The 22801-nt window shown below is 40.7% G+C and overlaps 1 protein-coding gene across 1 annotated transcript; it reads left to right on the top strand.

The window, feature by feature from the left end:
- The first annotated feature begins 11067 nt into the window (after positions 1-11067).
- Positions 11068-14417, top strand: LOC148018467 (arginine decarboxylase-like). The gene is made up of 2 exons (XM_087661801.1): positions 11068-13250; positions 13320-14417. Exons 1-2 carry the CDS (start codon positions 11772-11774, stop codon positions 13959-13961), a joined length of 2121 nt encoding a protein of 706 aa, XP_087517927.1. The 5' UTR covers positions 11068-11771; the 3' UTR covers positions 13962-14417.
- The last annotated feature ends 8384 nt before the right edge of the window (positions 14418-22801 follow it).

The raw sequence follows: 22801 nt of genomic DNA, 5'->3' as shown, positions 1-22801 counted from the left end.
AGTGATCATTGACCTTAGAGGTAGGCTTGAGCAATGCAAGGCCAAGCTCTACTCTCCAACATAGTGCATATTGACACCTTAAGATTAAGAACTCACATTGCCTGAATTTGTATCCTTACATGAGAGGTCTTAAATCCTAGATGATAACTATATGTATACTAACACCTTGTGATAGAGTGGAAACTATATTGGTATTCTCTAAATTATTCTCTAAGCGTTCATTGACCTTAGCGGTAGGCTTTGAGCAATGCAAGGCCAAGCTCTACTCTCCAACATAGTGCATACTCACACCTTAAGATAGAGTGCAAACTATATTGCCCCTAGTTCTAGGCTTGAGCATAGGGGTAAGCTCTTGGCCATAAAGGTCTCCAAAGTAAACTAGGAACTATCTCACCCTTAGCGCCTTGATCAAAGAGTGAAACTATTTTGGTGTTCTCAGTGCCACCCTTTCTGGTGCGCAGATTGGTCGCAGTATGCTCACGTAGTGAATCCCGGAAGGTCCCCAAGAACAATGAACTCTACCTTTTTGCACAAAAAACAATGTAAAAGCATGAACGACAAGAGTAAGAGACCAATTGGGTTCAATCTCCCCCTATGCCTTGTGTGAGCGCTTCATAAAGCATGTATTTTATGTATATTTTCATCTTCATGCTCAATAATAGCCCAATTTACAAAAATATGACAAGATTTTAGCTTTTGAGTTTGCCTTTTACAAAAATAGGAAATAAAGCTAATGGACGGTGCCCATAGAGTCTGGCACGCCCAACACAATGTCCCAAATAGAAATAACATATCCGTGCGCATAGGCGCATACAAAATAAAAATAAATAATTGATGCCTCAATAGACATAACAAAATATAGGCATGGCGCCTATCAAAATATAATCCATAGGTCGAATACTCGCTAGACTCCAATGCTTTCCTCCGCCACTGCTGCTATCTCTACACATCAACTGAAGCATTCACAATCGTTAGTAAAATAATACAATTAAACCGACAAAAGTGAATACCTAGCAGTCTTCAGCTACATAAATAAATCAACTGGTTAGAAATAAATCCTAACCTTAATTTATTATGAGTGCGCACTCTAAACTCATAAACGTTTATTAATTTAATATGCATTTTGCGGAATCACCCGCTATGGAATCACCCATGTACACACTAAATTAATGAAACTCCCGAAAAGGACAGGCGTCCCCATCAACTTCTCGCACAAAGAATCCACTTTGTGTATGAGCCCCGGTCATCAAAGTTTACGGAATCCACCATAAAACCTCACGGAATCCACCGTGGAATATGCCTCCTGGCATCACTTTCACTCAAGGCCCTGATGAGAGAGAGTAGAACTATACTGGTACTCTCTAAACTATCTTGCTCTCAATGCAAAGTTTGAGTGTAGGGCCAAGTTGTGCATTCAAAGAGATCTCCAAGGTAGAGTTGGAACTATTATGCACTCAAGGAGATATCCAACACAGAGTACATTTAGAGATGGAACTATCTTGCTCCTAGGCCCTAACAAGAGAGTGGAACTATATTGTGAGAGTTTTGAACTATATTGGTCTTCTCAGTGCCATCCTTGCCCTCAAGATCCTGATGAGAGTATAAAACTATATTGGTATTCTCTAAGCTATCTTTCCATAGTGCAAGACTTGAACGTAGGGCCAAGCTTTGCATCTAAAGAAATCTAAAAAATAGAGTCGGAACTATCTCGCACTTAGGGACCTGCTCGATCTACAACCAAAGAGATCTCCAAGACAATGTTGGAACTATCTTAGCCTCAAATCCTTGATGAGAGAATCAGATAATGAGATAGTAGAATTATATTGGTGTTCTCTAAGCTATCTTGACCTTGGTGCTAGGATTAAGCATAAGGCCAAGCTCTATTTCCAACACATAGTACATTTAGAGTACATGGAACTAGAAAGTAATACTATATATTTAGATACATTGAACTAGAAAGTTTGAGTTCTTTGTAAGAACTCACATTGCTTGAATTTTTATCCTTAAATAAGAGGTCTTAGATCCTAACTTATGATTTAATGTATACTAGCACCTTGAGATAGAGTGGGTGCTATATTGGTATTCTCTAAATTATCTTGCCCTCAGTGCCATGCTTGAACGCCAAGCCAAGTTGTGCATCCAGAGATGCCTATCTTGGTGCTAGGCTTCAATGTATGGTAAAGTTCTGCTCCCAAGAAGATATCCCACATAGAGTACATTGAACTAGAAAGTGCTTCTATACCTTTAGAGTACATTGAAATAGAAAGTGTCATTTCTCTCCTAAATTTATATCCTAATACAAGATATCTTAAATCCTAAATGATGACTTAGTCTCAAGAAAGATGACTATTAAGTACTCTTGCTGGATCATGTATTATAAATTACCAAGGCCACCTTGAGATAATTGTAAACCAACACCTTGAGGTAGAGTGGAAATTATCTTGCCCCCAGTGCTAGGCTTAGCACATGGCCAAGCTATGGACCTAAAGAGATCTCCAAGATAGACTAGGAAATATCTTGCCCTTATGGGCCTTGATGGGAGAGTGGAAATATCTTGGCATTCTCACTGCCAAGCTTGCATGCAAGGCCCCAATGAGAGAGTGGAACTATATTGGTGCTCTCACTGATAGGCTTGCCTTCAAGCCCCTGCTTACATCCAATCATTGATGCAGTATTTGTAGGACCCCACACATCTAAATGTACAACATCAAGTAAACGCGTGTTTGCATGTTTATCATGAGGAAATGCATGCCTTGTCTATTTTCCAAATTGACATGCTTTACACACTTTCTACATATCAACCACTTTGAACCTTGGCAAGCCCATCACAATTTCATGTGATTGCATATTTTTCAACCACTACACTTTTACATGGCCGATATGTTTATGCCAAATGTCAATATCATCCATGACTCTTGCACCTTGTGCAAACATAGTAGCCTTTAGCTTGGATACATTTATATCCAAGCTAAACATCATTCCCATATGCTTACCTTTTGCAACCAATTTCATATGTTCCTAAAATATTTCCCATAGTAGCCTTTAGCTTGGATACATTTATATCCAAGGTAAGCATCATTCCCATATACTTACCTTTTGCAACCAATTTCATATGTTCCTAAAATCTTCTACAAAACAGCCATTCTGATTGAACTTTACTTGCAATCCCTGCTCAACAAAAACCAAGTTCTTTGTGATGTTAGGCACATGCAAGTTATCATTTAAAAACTTAGCTTTTTCATCTTTCATAGATAATGGGACAATCCCAACATGAGCAATAAAATGTGTTGTATTGTCACGTGTCTCCACAAAACCAAGCATCTTAGGATTTTTCATTTCTTTAAACAATTCCCCATGAGATATCATATGGTTAGAGACACCATATATTAGCAATCATTACTACTCATACATATGTAATTACTACATTCATCATGTGCTACATAACAAACAACTTCTCATTATCAACCTGATTACTACTAGATGCATAATTGTTGTGTTGTCTTCTTCCATTTCTGTTATTTTCAACTCTTCTCTTTTATGGACAATCATATGAAATATGAACTTCCAGACTACAATAATAGCATTCTTTGTTATCGTAACCTACATTCTATGTACAATGTCTTCTATAGCTCCCCCTGCCTCGAGACTTTGGCCTCTACGATCCGTATGTGACTGCTTTTGTGAGGCATGCGATTACCCCTAATTTTTCTCATAATGGCCACCACCGTAGCCTCTACCAGCACGACCTTTGCCTCTACTTGTATTAGAGTAGAGCACCTATTCTGAACTATTCTTGCTTTGCGATGAAGATGTAATAAGACCCAAATTTTTCTCTTCTAATATCAACATAGATATTAGATCTATAAAATCAAGGATGGTTTCTCTTATGTTGATGGAGATTCAAAGTTGCTTGTACTCCTTGCCCAAGCCATCCAAACATGCAACCACTATATTATCATCATCAATCTGCACTTTAATAGATCCAAGAGCTTCAATAATGCTCTTAATCGTCAATGCATATTCATTGATAGACAAATTGCTGCGCTTGACATTGTTTAACTCAGACTTCTTGCAACTTTCTAGCTTTAGTATTTGTACCAAAAAATTTGACTAGGTTATTCCATGATTCTACATAACTATCTATATCCTAAACCAAATATTTTGACTAGGTTATTCCATGATTCTAGAGGACTATATACATCCTATATATACCCAATCATATTTTCTAAAACACTGATGGAAAGCCTTGGTCTCCTTAGGCATTACATTTTCCTGCAATAAATCCAAAACCTTAGCGTTATCTCCTTCGATGTAGTCCCAATAACCTTTACTCATAAGAAAATTGGTCAATCTAAACTTCCAAGCATGGAAGTTATGCTTATCAAGCTTGTCACTAATAATCTAATTAAATCCCTCAAACATTGTGCGACAAAACCCACAAATATGCTTTAATCAAGAATTTGCTAATTTAGGTAAAGTGTTACCCATTACTAAACTCAATGCATAAGCAAACCCTAAGCAACACCTATAATGTCTAATAGTATCTACCACACCCAATACTTGCAATGTGTTTGCGAAATGACAAGGTTTGCAAGGTTCATGAATCTTACCAAATTCACATATGAATAGTCTCCAAATCAGAGATCTCCACAGGTGTTCTAGATAGCAAGGCTTCCTTGTAGATTCTTATGCTTGTGGCTCAAAGCTCATCACTGAAACATTGCTCTAATACCATGAAAGATGCAAAAAGAGAGAAGGAGCTGGGGCTCTTTCAAGACACAAAACACACAAAGAGAGTGCACACAAGATAGAAGGCTGAAAACCCTAGTCTTCTTCTTCTTTGTTATTCACTATACGAGTCTACTAAAAAACAATAGGGAGTACAATATACATAATATATTAGTCCATACTAGTATGAAAATGTTAAGTAGGAAGATAACTAGATAGATATGTCGTAACTTGGGTAGGTGGAATAATTGATGTCATGTTGTAAAGTATCACTAGAATGATGTGTCGATGCAAGTACCAACCACCTCATAGATATGAATGTTGAAATAGTCATCAAGGTATGTGAGTGTCAACTTGTGTTGAGCTTGATAGCTCAACAAATTATACTTTGCACTTCAACAATGAATATGATTGGCCTTCATATGGCTATAGTTTGGCATTAGTGGGATACAGTGGTGGTTGATGCAATTCTTATACTAATGAATTTAAGGGAGGGTGTTGTAGCCACCACATTTTTCAATGAGGACGTCAATGGTGACATCCTTGATTGTTGAGCAAGCAAAATTATAATGACATTCTCTAATCCTAGGTTACTAATAGTGGCTACTCCAATGTTGAAGTTTGAGGGTTGACTATTGTGTTGTGTGTGTTGCTCCATTCGTTCATACCAAGTTCATTGGACACGTTGGCAATCTCAATGGGAGAACCAAAGCAAGAGATGACTTGCTCCCATGAGAATTTTGTCATTTCTAGTATCATTCCTTCTTGTGGCCCTCACATCTATGCCCACTTGGTCATGTAGCCGGTGGCTACAATAGTGTAGCATGATTCAGAGTACTATGCATTAGGACTGATGGGTTCCATAAAGTCTATCCCCACTCTTTGAAGGATTGGCAGGCGATTACAAGGGGAGAGCTTTATTTTACCTTGTTTGATAAGAAGTTTGGTCAGTTGACATTCGTTAGTGTCTGATGAAATGAGCCACATCTCGTAAGAGAGTGGGCCACCACAACTAGAAGTGTAGAAATTTCCTTACTATAGGAGAGAGACAGACAGACAGACAGACAGAGACAAAGAGACAAAGAGAGAATTGTACTTGAGATAGTTAACATGGGGGGAGAAACATGGGTGGAGAAAGAGACAAGAACAAGTATAGCAATTCTTGCTACTGATGAGAAAGTTCAAATCCCACCTTGTAGCACTACTTGTCTAATAGACTTGTTTTTTGATGATTCAATCAAAATCCAAATTCAAGTTGGGTAAATTTGAATTGCCACCCCCTTTATGATAGATTTGTGCAACACACAATCTACAATTGGTTTACATGTTTATAAAGAAAAATAAGCATAGCAATACTTGCTACTTGATGAGAACATTTAAGTTCAACCTTGTAGTACTACTTGTCTAGTAGACTTGTTGATTGATGATTCAATCAAAATCAAAATTCAAGTTGGGTATGTTCAATTGCTATATGTTTAAATAGTTCTTATAGCTTAAGGAAATCAATGAAAAATCCCTAGATTTTCCATTCAATCCCTTGATGATACAATACCATTTAATCAACACTAGCTTTCCATCATGTTGAGATTTTCTTTATTTGATATTTGGAAATGATAGTGATGAGATATCCATATGATGTAATAGATTCAATCTTGAGACCAAAACTATTAGCTATCGCTTGCAAAGAGGAAAGTAAGAACAAGATATATCAATGGTGATGTACGTAAATCTATTGAATCAAACCAAGATATTGTCCCCCAAAGTGATGGAGTTTGAAGAACATAACATAGGTCTTTAAAAGGTAGAGTCAATGAGATTGTTCCAAGTAGTTGAGATGACTACATGAAGTGGCCCTTGTGATGCTTTTTGGCCCTATAGTTTCTCCACCTAACAATTGTTGCCAATAATCCATTTTAATGATAATGTATCTCTAAAAGTATGCCTTGATATGCACTAAAGAATATATTATTTATCTAGTAATACTATAGTAAGTGTTAACCAAATGGTAATAGCTTGATGTCACATATAAAGAAATCTTATTACATCATTGATGTTGTTCTTTCAAGCTAGTTCTATGTGAGATTGAATGCTCGTGAGTTACAAACTAGGTCAATTGTGTCATCGTATTCTCTTTTATGGCATAAATTGAATTGCAGTGTAATTTAGAGTGGGTTATATCCCTTGATACTACAAAGTTAGTTCTAGGGATGTGCTTAAGTTATAGTAGCAATAGGGAACTAGATGTAAAGTACATTTTTGACTTGTAGTTACATTCTAACGAGGAAGTAGTGTAGTGGCTTCCACATGGATGACATGCATCTTAAAACTATTATCAATAGCTAGACATTTGAAAATAGTGGGAAATTCCTTAAACTCTCAAAAGAATACATTTGGCTAATAACCAAGCCACGACATTGTACCTTTCTAGAACGACTCATATAAGACAAATCAGAGTTATGAATAAGTAGACCTCAATAATGTTGAGGAAGAGGAAGCTCAAGATGCAACTCCTTGACTTCTATTGTGGACTTCGTAGATGGTAGGGATGAAATTGTCTTTTGAGAATGAGTTAGAAAGAGTCTACTTGATTAAATACTAATCGATGTTCTAGATAACTTTATTTAATGTTGGAACAAACATGTAATATAGAAAGACATCATGGTCACAACAAACTTACACTCCATTTGCTAGGATTGGAAAAAGTAAGATGAAAGAGATACATGGGATCAGTCATATTCTCTCCCACCAAACATGAATTGAAAAGCTTTGAGTTTTGTGAAGGAAGAAAACAATAAAGTGGAGTAAAGCTAGGGGAAGTTGCCAATTGCTTTAACACACTTATATAGATCAACAAACTTTCAAAAGTTACTTTTTGGAGAGAAATGGGTTGTAGAATTTTGGTTTTCTATCACATATATATATCTCAAGGGGGGCTTCTTCCTGAATTTGAAGAAAACTTAGCAAGATAACATGCTTTGAAGATACATGTTGATTAAAAGCTAATTGAAATAAAAATTAGAAATGTGTAAACGAGAGATATTGCTTGTAAGAGATCTACAAAGATAACATGCTTATAAGATTATATCTTCATCTAATATTTTGCATGCCTTTCCCTTGCCATGTGGCAAGTGAGGGATTCCAAAAAAACATTCTTAGCCTATTCTTCTAAGTATGCATAATAGTGAGCAAAATGCCCTCAAAACAAAATACAATGAACTACATGGCTTACCAACACATGGGTTGCCTATTAGACATAAAAGCTCCTATAATCATCAATACTAGAGATTAACATACGCAAGGTGCGACCAAATAACCAAGTGATAGAATAATTGGGACATAATTTTGTAATACAGACAATCACACGTTTGTAACCTTTTCCTTTAAAAATCTTGTCCCTAAAATGTGTCCCCTTGTGGAGTAGCTCTATGATGTGACAACTTTAAATATGTGTATGATGTCTCCCTAGTTGTTTTAAATATAGGAGAAGACATGGTCCACATATAATACTTCTCATACTAACAAGGATTTCTTTGTTAATTATTTCATTGCTCATCGACATGTAAGCCAAAAGTTTTGTAAGAACAAAAGTATTCTCTCCTTTATCAAAATCTATGTTTGAAGTGATTCAAAACGAGGTTCTAGGCTAGGTGGATGTCTTCATTAGAATGTAAACATGTAATTGCATCTAGGATGGCACTGTTTAGAACATCAATTAGACTAGGTAAGATATTAAGCTCCTAGAATGTCAAAAGGTTGAGATCCGTAGAAGACAATTGTTGAGGGGAATTGTTTGTGTGACATGAAGTCTTCAACTAATTGTTGGAAGTGGTAAGAAAACAAGTGCATTCAATCCTAGGTTGTCAAGAGTGCCAAGGGCATTTAGCAATACATGCATGGTGGGGTTAATAACTTTGCACTCGAGCATGGGGCTAAAAAAGCATGCCTTGTGAATGTTGGAAAATATTCCATTCTACACACAATAACTTTTGAAAGCTTATTTGTTAAACATTGATGGTCAATAGCTTTTATGTAGTTTGTGCATGAGGAAGGTTGTGGTTCATGCAATTGTGCCTTAAGGAGAAGATGATGAAGTTTGGAATGTACATTATTATGTTGGAATCTTGTAGATAGCTAGGAATCTTAAGGACGGAAAGCATGCACTATAGCTTTTTCAGACATTTTTAAAGGGTTAAGGATTGTACCTTTGGTTGCATTACAATTTAATCAAGAGCTTGAGGGAAAGTTTATGGTGCTACTTTGAAGCATCTATTAAGTGGGCATATAGGTGCATTTACATGTGGAGAATCTTTGACTGGATGAGCAGGACAACAAATCTAGAGAATATATAGTGCACTCTCTCCTATAATTATTTTGTGTGGAATTTTGGAGTAAGCTACTTTACGGTAACTTGGTATTGATTATTGACTATTCTGCTACAAGTTTCTACCCATGTGACTCCCAAAATCCACACTTTGGCACCCTTTACAACAAAATCCCCCAGATTGAACATTAGGGCAAGAAATAGGCAAAGAGCACTATGAAATTGTTATAGAAGACACCAAGGAGGCATAACCTTGTGAACAAGGCCCTACATATCATGGAAGGTAATAAGGGGTGGTGATAGTGCTATGAGGCAAGTCTTTGTAGAATCTACGTGGAACTAGGCCTAAGGGCTCAAAGTATCCCAACCCATAGATCCTAGCATGGTTAAGGGGGTTCATCCATAAAGGAACTAGGGAATCATTGAACTGAAGATGTCTTGAAAAAAAAGAAGTGCATAAGCACAACAAGGCATAGAGGACATCACAATATAAATTGAGTCGATAATCAAACATGCATTGGCTACGTGGCATGCTAGCGTTTAGGTGCTAACCTACTAACAACCTTGTAATGATATTATTACGTTGCTTTAGGATCGAAACTACACCTATGACCTTGAAACTTTTAGAACCTTTAGCATAGGGTGAACACAACTCACCAAGGAGGGTGCCCACTCCTTCATTGTAAAGAGTTTATATAGATAGCAATTAACTTACATAGATTACAAAAACAAAATCGAAGGATTATTCCAAACGTGTAAATTATGTGACTTTGTTTGTTAGATTATTAAGGGTGTCTAAGTTCGTTCAACGGGATATTTCAACCTTCTATTACCAAATGTGGGAAGATCCCTTATATAATGTGTCAAACATGGGCCACTTGCTAGACTTTCTATAAGTGTAGTTTGTGAGTAAGTATGAGGGCTAAAGGAGGTGTTATGGGAGGCTCCAAGAAAGTTAGCAAGTACCCTATGTGGTACCCCTAATATGCAAAAGTTAGCTAGATGATCAAGAGACACACCAAATAGGATTGTGAACTTTTTGAGATCATAATAGGGTAGGTACATAAACTCATTTGGGTGTACTTGAGTGTAATTTGCAAAAATGTTTATGTAGTTAAACTATGGTGGTTAGAGTTGTTCCCTACATAAGGGAAATTTGCTTTCATAGGTCATTGCAATCTACATACAGAACATGTGGATGGCACAATTAAGTTTCATTGCAATATGCATATTGAACATGTGGATGGCACAATTAAGTTTCGCTCCATGAACATTGGAACCTATGTGTAAGTTGATAAAGAGCTCCTTTGGAGGCAGTATCCTGCCAACTGATCTATGTGGAGTTGTTGGATTGGCGGGTTGGTCAATCACTCTTTGAGATTTGCCTTCTCTCTGGTCTTGAAGCATTCTCAATGGTGGGCTCCAAAGCATTTTCCCCTCCATTGTGGCTATATATCTTTTGCGCTACATATTTTGCTACTGCACATCCTTGCACGACGCAAGTCTACATGAGTATACGTTTAGGGGCTCTCAAGTTGCCAAATTCTACTTTCCAAGCTCGCAAAACAAGTTGGTCGGGACTCCAAACGAGTGTGTAACCAGCCTTAGAGCTAACTAAGCTGACGTGTCTAATTAAGCAACGGTGGAAAGAAGGCGCGATGATCAAGCAGTCCCGAAAAGGCAAAGAGGGAGCGTGATCGAAGGGTCGCGCCAGTTGGTCAGGGGGCAGACAGCCGGCTATAAGGGACGGCGTGACCGAGAGAGAGAGAGAGAGAGAGAGAGAGAGGACATTTAGCGAGCTAACTATCGATATCCCGAGTGAGAGTTTTGCTGAGCTGGCAAAAGCGGCGGGGGCGGGCGATCATCCCTATCGCGGGGCCGCTTTGTCTCTTGCGAGTCGTTTCAGGAAGCAAGGAAAGGGCAAAAGGGTGGGATTCGGGAAAAAAAGGAGGAAAACACGAAAAGCCTCTAGAGAGGCGGGGGAGGGGGAGGGGATTACCCTTCAAAAGAAAGGTAAGAATTTTAGAAAAATAGTTATATGCCCTTCCAAACTCTTTAAAAAGAAAAGGAAAGGTCCTCTAAGACCATCTAAATGGAAAGTTGGGTAGAGTTCGGTTTGTGAGAGCGCTTTACACTGCGAAGCCCAAAACACAGGGGCGTTGGTTCGTGTGACTGTGTGTGTGTTCCGGGCGTGCACTGTGATTGGCAGAGCACGCTGCTCCTGCTGCTGCTGGCCGGACGGCCAACTTGGCCCTGCTTTTTGGAGCCGCCCGGTATATAAAGAGCCGGCCCCCGGCTCCCTACCTCACCACCATTGCCACGTTGCGTTTCTCGAGAGAGCAAAGTTCCTTTCACACGATCTCCTCCCCCCCTCTCTCTCTCTACCTTCTTCCTCCTCCCCCCGCTTCCCCCGTTTGTCTGTGTGTTTGCGCGCTGCTACGTAGGTAGCAGCTTGTTGCGTTTTGTAAGCGCATCGACCAAGACCACCACATCGAATTATCGTTTAGGCCTGCCCATCGCAGCGCCGCCGAGCCACCCGCCCCTTACTCTCGTTCTTTCTGCTGCTTGCCCGCCTCTCTCTCTCTCTCTCTCTCTCTCTCTCTCTCGCGCCTCGGTTTGTAGAGAAAATCGCTTCAGTGGAGGGTGGGCCGAGGCTCCGGCCTCGGCGCCTTGCCAAGAGCATCCTCTTCCGTATCCTCTACCTCCGCAAGACCAGAAAGCGATGCGGCCCCTAGCGACACCCGCCCCTCCGCCCCCTCCCCCTCCTCCTGAATCTGCCCTCTTCCTGGCGCACCAAGCAGCTGCGCCAGCGGCGGCTACCGGCCCTGCCCCCCCTTCCAATTGGTCCATCGCCAAATCCTCCTCCCTGTACAAAATCCCCACCTGGGGCGCCCCTTACTTCCGCATCAACGCTGCCGGCGACCTCGCCATCCGCCCCCATGGCCCTGACACCAAGCCCAATCAGGAGATTGATATCATCAATGTCCTTGCCACCGTCCGCGAGTCCGGTCTCCTAGGGGACTTTGGCCTGCCCTCCCCCATCATCATCCGATTCCCAGATGTCCTCAAGGACCGGCTCGAGAGATTGCAATCAGCCTTCGATAGCAGCATTTGCGCACTCCGTTACAATGGTCGCTTCCAGGGCGTCTTCCCTGTGAAGTGTAACCAGGATCGCTTCGTGGTCGAGAATATTGTCGAGTTCGGCCGGGCTTATGCCTTTGGACTCGAGGCAGGCTCCAAGCCAGAGCTCCTCCTGGCCATGGCATCGCTTTGCAAGGGCAGCCCTGATTCCCTTCTTGTGTGTAATGGCTATAAAGACGCTGACTATGTCTGTTTGGCCCTGATGGCCAGGCAGCTTCGTTTGAATTGTGTGATTGTGCTTGAGCAGGAAGAAGAGCTGGATGTGGTCCTCAAGATGAGTCATCGTCTCGGCATCGAACCTGTGATCGGGGTCAGAGCTAAGCTCAATGCCAAGCACGCTGGGCACTTTGGAGAAACTTCAGGGGAGAATGGGAAGTTTGGGTTGTCTTGCTCTCAAATTGTTGCAATTGTGAACAAGCTACACAAAGTGGGTATGCTGGGATGCTTGCAGTTGCTCCATTTCCATATAGGCTCACAGATCCCCTCTCTTGCCATTGTCAATGATGGTGTTAGCGAGGCTGCTCACATTTATTGTGAGCTCTCTCTGATGGGTACAAACATGAAGTTCATTGACATTGGAGGTGGCCTGGGAATTGACTACGATGGGTCCAGCTCAGCAGAATCGGATATGTCGGTGGGCTACACCATGGAAGAGTATGCTAAGCAGGTTGTCCAGGCAGTGAAGGCTGCTTGTGCAATGAAAGGCGTGAAGGAGCCCACCTTGTGCAGTGAGAGTGGGCGAGCCTTGGTCTCACATCATTCAGTTTTGGTCTTCGATGTGCTGTCGGCACATGACAAAGGTGGTAAAACAGCAAGGGATCAAGGTGTGTCTCTTCACATAGAAGGCCCCCTTCCTGAAGAGCTGAACAACCTGCATGGCAGCCTGACTGCGTTCGCCAAAGGTGGAGACTATGAGAAGGCATTGGATTGTGCCAGGCAGCTGAAGCTGGAGTGCATTGAATTGTTCAAGCAAGGCCAATTGAGCTTAATGCAGCTTGCCTCTGCGAACAGCATATATGAGGTGGCGTCCACAATCGTGGAGGACAGAGAGCACACAGAGGTGGTATCAGCTGGCTCGCGCTCATTAGTATCCCCCAAGTTGGTTGATCCTTTCTCCTATGATGTGCAGGTGAAATTGACACCATCATCTGCCTACAACACAATTTACCACATCAATTTGTCCATTTTCAAGTCAATGCCTGATACTTGGGCAATTGGACAGCTTTTCCCCCTAGTCCCTCTTCACAGACTCCATGAGAAACCCACACGAAGGGCCATTCTGTCAGACCTGACTTGTGATAGTGATGGCAAAGTTACTAGTTTTATGGGTTGTGATTCAAAGGGGCAGAGGATGAACTACCTGAAGGTGCATGAGTTGGAGGAAGGCAAGCCATACTACATGGGGATGTTCTTGGGGGGGGCTTATCAAGAGGCATTAGGTGGCATGCACAACCTCTTTGGGGCACCCCCTGTGGTTCACGTTTTGGGGGGGAGCATGGGCACTTTTAAGGTGGTGAAGATGAGCAGGGGGCAAACAGCCGCAGATGTCCTGCGCTGCATGCAATTCGAGCCCTGCTCAATGCTTGATAACCTTACTCTTCGGGTGCAGAAATGCCTCGAGGATGGTAGCTTTGGTGAGCATGGTGAAGCTGCTGCCATGGCAATCATACGCACAGTTGCCTGTAGTTTTACCTCTTCCACATACCTTTCCACTAACTCATTCAATCGGTCTGTGGTTCATAATTTGTTTCAACCAACAGTTGTGGGTTGATCCATCATCAACCACTGTTGCTTTGCTTTCTTTCCAACCCCATGTGGGTCCTTCTGCAGGTTTTGTTACTCTGTTATTAGCAACTAGGCAAGGGAGTGCTCTATAGGCAGCCATTGTCTTGAACCCCTACCAAGCCAGCCTCCTTTTGTGCCTATTTGAAGAACCCATCACAACCATACTCAGTATAAGTTGTTATAGGAATGAAACACATATTATAAGTAACTGATATGTCTCTTGGATTTAAAAATTAAATTAGCTGTGATAGAGATGATGTGTGCATGGTTAGGACAAGCTAGACTAAGCTGGTTTTTGCTTATGGTTACTCCGTTCTGTGCCACGACGCCGGTGGAGGCTTGTGGCTCTTCTTAGTCAAATGTACTCGTGTGCAAGTGGAGAGATGTATGCTTTTTAACACTCAATTAGCTCCCTCACAATCTCAAGAATATATGGTTCTGACGTGAGCATCTACATTCTTTCATTTTGGTTTCCTTTTAGTTGCAAGTTTTGTTGTAATTAAGTGGGGAAAGTTTTGCTGCGCAACACCTCTATAAATCTTACAATGTTCAGTATTGATGCCAGCATACACACTGAGTCAGGTACTTGCACAGTTCATTTTAGCTCAATGCACCTATTCATGTCTTTTTCATTGTGTTGAATGTACATGTAATTAGTGATCAGGGTACAGTTGCGAGCTTCATACTTGATAAAGGTTCAGGTATTTAACACCCACTAAGCTTTGCATAAAGCTTCAGCCTGAGGAGGTAGTTGCTAGTTTCGATATTCTCTACACATAGGTGAAATGCACGCAGTGAATTCATTAGGCGTGGTGATCTATCAGGAAGGATGACCAACGGGGTTGACATGGGATTGTCTTTGGGACAGGCCGTTAGTTTGAATGTTTCCCAAGTTCTGGTAGGTCGTTGTGAGATTGTTTGCGGGATAGAAGGGCTGTTAGTTGGAATGATTGTTTTCTGGTCTCCTCTTTTGGTTGGACACTCCTAGTCCTGTGACATGTAAGAATCAGAATACTTTGCATCAGGGAGACAGTTGCTTTACGTGTGAATGAGAGAGAGAGAGAGAGAGAGAGAGCTTTTTGTTCCCAAACGTAGTGCCTGACAGTTGAAATGAACAAGCAACTGCCTACTAGAAGGACCTGGAACTGCATGGTCAGTGCTCTCTGCACTGATGTCTCAGGGGGTAGACAAGGCCACTTGCAATGGAGACTGTATAGTTAAAGAGTGTCTAGAAAGATTGCTTGTTCGGTGATTTTACCTTTGCACAGAGAGAGAGAGAGAGAGAGAGCGCGCCGGAAGGGGGGGATTGGGATTGGCACGTTCCCCGCGACGCGTGCTAGAGAGAGAGAGAGAGTCTCTCAGAAAGACCGAGCGAACCTGGCCGCACGCTCGCAGAGTCGCAGCCTACGATTATTTTGCCATCGCGCACGATCCGTGTGGGAGCGTCCATCGAGGCCGTCCAAAAAGATTCTGTCTCAATGACGCACGACGATGTGGGGCAGGCCTCACGCCGGGACGTGGCATGCCTTTTTGACGTGGCGTCCCGCCCCGCCCCACTTTTGGGACGACGTGGCCAGGGCGCCTCATCCTGTGCCACGTGTCGGGAGCGCAACCTTTTCGCGTGGGCCAGGAGCGCGGTATCTTATCCAATCACGGGCTGGTGGGGCCAAATCTGGTGGTTCCCAGTTGGTCCTTCCTGCTTAAGATTTTGGCAGCACGCTGTCAAGTCACGTATTGGAAAATTTCCATTGAATTTGCGCTCCTCGGTGCAAATGTATTAAACTATGTAGAGCTTTATGGGGACACACCGTATTAAGGCCATGGCAATGCTCTGAAGTATATAGGCTTTTCACTTTTGTGATGTCATCTCATTCTCCTTCCTAACAATGTTTAATGTTGGTAACGTGTATTCTAAACACCCCGCATTATTTTTTAATGTTTTTGCTGTGCCGATTGGGGACAGGATTATGCCATTCGTCAAAAAAGCTTAACACACCAATGTGAATTGTCTTCAGTTTGCTAACCTCAGCTGTTTTAATGACCCCTCCCATATGTGGCAACTTACAAAAAGCAAGGTCACCAACCAACAACTAGCATGATGGATCCCATGAAATGAAATGAGCATGTAGCAGTCAAAGTCACCTTTCCTTACATCCACATTTCCTTACATATATTAGCATAATGATACCGATGAATAAGAATGTTGAAGGGAGTTGAAACAACTCAAAGATATATGGAGTTTGCACCAAATTTTCTTCAAAGAGTCCAATGCATAATAGACTAGGATACATCATGCAATTGTGCATAGGCATATTCATTAAAGATGGTAACAACTACCACTTTAGACTTTCCCATCTTAAGGTCTTTTTCATAACCTTCTTAATCCCTTCTCACACTTTTGGGGTACTTTTAAACATTCTTAATTTCTTGTAAAACATCAAGAGAATCACTTTTACATGAGGTTTGCTATAATGATGTAATTAATCTTAGAATTAGCATGTAGACTTTCATAATGAAAAGTTTTGGTTTTGCAAATTTGTCATCATTCCATGATTAAATATTAGATTCCCCTCATGATGTACAATGAGAGAGCAGTTGCATCATCCAAATTGTTTGTTTGACTTCACTCACTTATAAACAACTATACCATGTATATCCACAATCTTGAATTTCCCCCCTTTCCATTTCTTGGATAGAACTAGGATATGAAGATCACATTGTAAGGACACAACAAACACTTTTTTAAATTTGTTCTCAAACCTAATCAAGGAGTCCACAAAATCTTGAATTTCCTCCCTTTCCATTTCATGTATAGCACTAGGATATTGAAATCACATATTAAGGACACAACAAACACTTTCTTTTCTATCCTCAAACCTAATCAAGGAGAAACGTGTTATGTATGACTTATGTAAATTTAAAGAGTCTCTTTATAAATGTGATGTCAAAAATCAAACTCAATCAATTCTTGCTTATTGCTTTATTTCAGCTCTCATTGTCAAGTAATACAATTAGGTAAGCATGCAAGTGAGACACAATTTCATGTTACACTTGGCAATTACCTTTACCTTTGCTTGTTGGGTGTATATTATTTTGCTACTAGTACTACTACATATAACACATATAACACACAAAGTGGTTAAACACAAAAGTGTGCTTATCTATTCAAAAGTTACTAAAGCAAATTAATTCCAAAATTGGGTAAACATGAATGTCACTTTGTTGAAAGTGTTAGTGATGACATCAAGCTTCACAAGAATGTGTATGGTTTAGAAGCCAACCTATCACGTGATGCAATGGCACAATCTCCTACCAATCTTTTCAAAGCTATTGAGCTAATGAAATGATGATGAAGAAAGTATATGAGGGGACCTACTAGTGTCACTAGGAAATTGGATAGTAAAGTATGATTGCAAACCGAGGCCAAATTGGGGGATCTTTAGGAGGATTGACTTCACAAACAAGCAATCCAAGGATCCCTACACACCTCCCTACAATGCCATAAGGTAAGGATTCAATTCTAGGCCTACACACACATGCTTCCCAAAGACAAAATAACTCTACTAATTTGAAGCCAACATCCTTCAAAGCTTGTATAAGATCAATGGAACTTTTCAATGTAGAAATGAGAAACGTTTATATTACACATGAAGAGAAAAGTATAAGCAGGATCATGTTTCTAAGTGCATCCATATGAAGGAAAAAATCAATAGCATGTTGATCATTGATTATTCACAGGATGAGGTAGTGAATCCTTTAGCTCATATGACCATGTGGATGACATGGATAGTATGGATCAATTTTATGAGCTTGATGGCTTTCCTTTTGCTCTCAACAGACATGTTTCCATTGATCCGAGTGATATGCATTTGAGTTAGTATTGGATAACTCTACATTAACTTTTCTATCCCTATGGATGTATGGATAAGTTCAAGAAGTCTAACCAATTTGAGGATTCATGGTACTATTAATGGAAAATATTACCTTTGGAAGAACTTTATAGAGGCAAACAATCATCTATAAAGAATGAAGTGTGCTTTAAAAGCATTTTGCACATACATTTTTGAGAAATATTTTATAAATACCTAGTGCTACACTAGCCCAAGTATGAATGATGTAAAGGACTTATGTCTCATTATCACCACAACAATAATACGAGATTAGTCTCTTCACCTTCACTTTGTTGTTCAAGATTTCATGGCTTATCTTCTCTTTCTTTCTTCTCTTTTTCTATTCTCTCTCTTCTTCCTCTCTCCTACTACATTGTTATTCTCTCTCGTCTCAAGCTAAGTCCCTTACATGTACCATTCAAGGAATTTAGCCAATTGCATTCGGCTATGTGTTGTCTACTAGCTCAATATTGCCCCTTTGGCGCTAATGTTAACACAACACAGATGTGTTCGACAATGTCTTTACATGCATAGTTTATTTGTGTGCTTAAATCTACATCCATTATCAAATTAGCCAAGTTTAGATACATCCCCACCTAATTGAGCAAGAGGGAAGGTTTTTTGCATTTCTTTATTATTTCACACACACTATCTACAATCGCAATAATACGCTCACGCTTCTAATGTATGTGAATTGTTCTATAATCATAACTATGTCTTGGATTTTCAGTATTACCTTGGGATAGGCAAGAGTTAAGAATGGTGAACCATTATTTAGTCATGAATGGTGCTAAACAAGATGGGAAGCCAACATCAAAACTTATATCCACCAAGTTTTCTTTATTGTTCCAAGGATCTTATTGCAAGCTTGTAAGTACTACATATATAAAAAATGCACCAAGAAGTTGAGAAAATATATAGAGTAACTTAAAGTATTTATTAGTACAAGTGGAATGAGTGTGGTTCTCAAAGCACTCTAACTAGTGCCAAAGTGTATTCAACAATACACATAACAATGCAAACAACTTTCATTGTGAAGAAGGTTATGTGCCTTAATAACTAACATGATGTGTCCTAGTAAATAGTGTGTATGTACATCTTCAAAAGATCGAGCAACTATTACAAGGTAGAAAAACCTTAACAAAGAGTTTGCTTATAACCCCATAAGAGGATTGTCCTAACTTCCTTAGATAATTCTTGGCTTTATGAGACTTCTTCCTATTGAAGACTTTGGCATTTTGGTACCCTCAAATGTCCCTAAGTGTTAATGCTCTTTGGACATTCCAAACCCTCTACTAGAACAATTGTTTTACCAATACTCTTGAGTTGAATTTTTTCATTCTTCTTCTTCTTCTTGAATTTCCTCTTAATGTTTCTCTTCCCTATGGATGATCCTACCAGCAACAAAGGTCTCAATAGACTTATTTTCTTTAACTTGGATAGAGCTCCAATTATTAAGCTCAAGGGTATTGGATCTTCATTGATCATCTCAACCAGGAATAAGTGTGAAGGGAACAAGGATCCAACTTTTATTCTTGATGGCCCTTGATCACTAAAAAATCAAGGTATAAGTGTGCTATCTTGCATTCATTCCAACATTGATTATCCTTTTTATCCATGTTTGTCTCTTTTTTCTCCTTTGAATATCATGTTGAGATTTGTCCAATTTTTCACAAGTCAAATTTGAGATCTCTTCCTTGTTTGTCCCATCTTTCCTCTTTCTTGATTGAACAGTATCATAGGTATGGGTCAATAATCCATAACAACTAGGATCACTTATAGAGGTTAGCTTCTCTCTCTCTCTCTCTCTCTCTCTCTCTCTCTCTCTCTCTCTCTCTCTCTCTCTCTCTCTTTTAGGTTATCTATCGTGATGGCTTCCTATAAGGTTATATTCAAGGAGTCCCTATTCAAGCTAGAGTTGCTACAATAAGGTCATTATTAAATCGCTAGTTTTTGAGGCCTTTGACAAAGACTTTCGTTGCAAGTTTATCACAAGGTTTTTGTTTGATTGAAATCCTCTTATGCATATTCCATATCTTCAAGACTTAGTATCTTACAAATTCATCTTTAAGTTGGGGCACATTCATCATAAGATAGACACTACAAGATATAGGCTGATAGCGACACTGATAACGATGCTTTGCGAAGCTAATAACGACACCAATAATGGCACAAGCAGGTAAATTTGCAATGCTAATAGCAACGGTAACAGGGAAAAAAAATTTGTGGTAGGGCATACAAAATAGTTTCTGCATTGTGTACAATGCTTGTGTAAATAAAGACAAAGTGTACTTAAATCATAACACTGATACATGAAATAAATACATGATCGCATAGTGAAAGCGAGTTGTACAATCATAGCAAGATATCACTACTACATAGAAAATGTCTACACAGATCATGTGACCAAAAAAAAGGGTGTGTGAGCTCCAGGGATCCAAGGGCAAGCTATAGATCATCGCCATCCGAAAGCTCGTCCCGCTGCGAAGGAGCATCGAACGGACTCTGCAAAAAAAGAAACAACTACACATCAGTCCACCATACAATAATGCATTCTAATTAAACATGGTAACTACAGACAAGAAAAATGAGTGACTTACAAGGCCATCGTGTCCATACAATCAGTCAATCAATGCAGTGAGATCGTACCTCTCTGCGTATCGAGTCTCAAGGCCGGTCGAATCGCAATTTGTAATGGAGTGCTGCAAAGGAAACAAAATACTAACTGTTAGAAACACGATTGTCAGTACAAAGGATTTGTTGTCTCCAACGTCTTGGAGAATCTATAACCTCCTCCCTCAGTCAGCGCCAGTCGTCCGCGTCTAGCCACTCGGGCTTTGCAACCCCACTCTTGAGTGCCTTGCATGCGTCCGATCGTCTGTGTGACATATATGCAAGCATGCACTCCATCATCCAGCACGTAGAAAACCTATCTGTTGCGGCTGGTACCAAAAACTCCTTATGCAAGGATGCTACTATGTAGTCCTTGCTCCCCTCCAGTATGTTTTTCCAATGATCCAAGACGTTGTGCAGAAAAACTTGTTGGCACAACTCTCTCATGCAAGCCATCACCCTCCTCCCCTCATCATTCATGATGATGGCTCCTAACCTATCATCTACAAGGTAGGCATACCCCTCTGGGGTATGCCTAAGATAGGTCCCCTCCCACCTGCGACCACGCTCCTGGGCATATCCAAGAGACCCCTGTACATCTGGTGTATCGACCGGGGTAGTATCTATCCGAGTTGCACCCATAGGGCTGCCACTTGGTTGCCGACGGCTAAGCAAAAGCCAGAGTGACTGGAGTAGACGTCCCCACAGGTGTGACAAATCCTGGAGGTGACACAACTCCAGCAAAACGACGAGACCGAGACACCGCATCCGTGTCTCCACAGCAACCACTTAAGCCACGCTCTCTAGAACTACCATGAGAGCGAGGACTAGCACTTGTATCCTGAGCCGACCACGGGCTCAATGCATCCGTATCTCTGCAGCATCCCCCTGACCCTGGTGCACTCCCTCCGTTTGGCCCAAGTCTGGAGCGTTGACCTCGTCTACTCGAAACTAAAGCATCTGATCGTGTCGAAGTAGATCTAATAGAGCAGCCCGACGATATCTGAGATAGCTCCTGGTCCGCCATGCCTCTGAATCTCGCCATCTGATCTGGAGACATGCACGTGAAGATATCTTGTAACTCCTCATCACTAATTCCTCGACTCATCCTGATGATCTAAGTATCCACAAAGGTCACATGCACAGAAAAAAAATGATGTTAGTATAATCAATTTAAATCATACAAAGCACGGTAATATAAATCTTTAAAAAATAATCTTACTTAAAATGCATATCTTATGTACCCTTATAAGCGATTAGTCAACGAATTGAGTAAGTGGATGCTCCAAGTATGAAGTATCCTATTGTCCCATGTCAATCTCCTGACACAACTCGGCATAAACTGGAAGGTCGATAGACATGTCACCACAAAAGGATAAGTCCACCTCATTCTAAAAGAATTCTTGGACTCCTGTATTTCCATCATTGTTACCCGATGATGGCACCTCTACATGCTCCAAGCTTTTGGTGGCCTCCACCCCTTGCAATATCAACCCTTCTATTTGCATATTGTCCTCATAAATGCTCGAAACTTCGCTTTGAATATATGCTCTCGCACTTTGGGGAGCTGAAGGTATAACATACCACCATCGAGGTTATCGGGGGTTTAGATAAAAGATTACATGTTCACAAACACGTACAAGAGAGATTTAACTATTGTGATATGTACCATGGCGTAATACAATTAACAAACAAATGAGTTCATGCACTTGTTCACAATGGACCGGCAACACAAAGGTGTTGCACAAATCCGTCCATTTTTTTTTTAATCTATTTCGAGAAATCTAGATCAACCTCGTCAAACTGTTGCTCCAGCTCCTTCAAGTACCACTTTGAACCACTGCACATCGAATAGTATCATGGAGAAGCTACGATAATCCATCGTAATAATACTTTGCAAGTTCCCAAAATACTCCATCTCATCTATAACCGTGTTTGGATCCGTTGCTCGTCGTCGGCTCTCTTGCTCGAACCTTGCCATGATACCACAATCTGTTGTGCAGCACATTTTGTCAATACACTCCACGTAAAAATGCCATCCGTACGACCACGCTGCACTATATATTTTATATTGTACATTGAAACACTCAATTAGTTGTCGCATATAAAATATAGATACAACAAATCCTAAACACGTCATCACCTTTGGACTATATCCCCTCGAGAATTCCCACTCCTCGGCTGAGACCTTCCCTTCGCGAGATGCTGCGGTCAAAGCTCCATGCAACCATCGCATTGACATAAACCACGACATCTCCTCCATGACCTCGGGATATCGAATCAGTCGATGGCACGTACTATGTCAAAATTCAGATCGTGCTTC

The sequence above is a fragment of the Lygodium microphyllum genome, chromosome 21 (assembly GCF_053477565.2).
Source record: "Lygodium microphyllum isolate KBCC chromosome 21, Lygodium_microphyllum_v1.1.10, whole genome shotgun sequence".
Lineage (NCBI taxonomy): Eukaryota > Viridiplantae > Streptophyta > Polypodiopsida > Schizaeales > Lygodiaceae > Lygodium > Lygodium microphyllum.
This window is presented reverse-complemented; position numbering and strand designations above follow the sequence as displayed.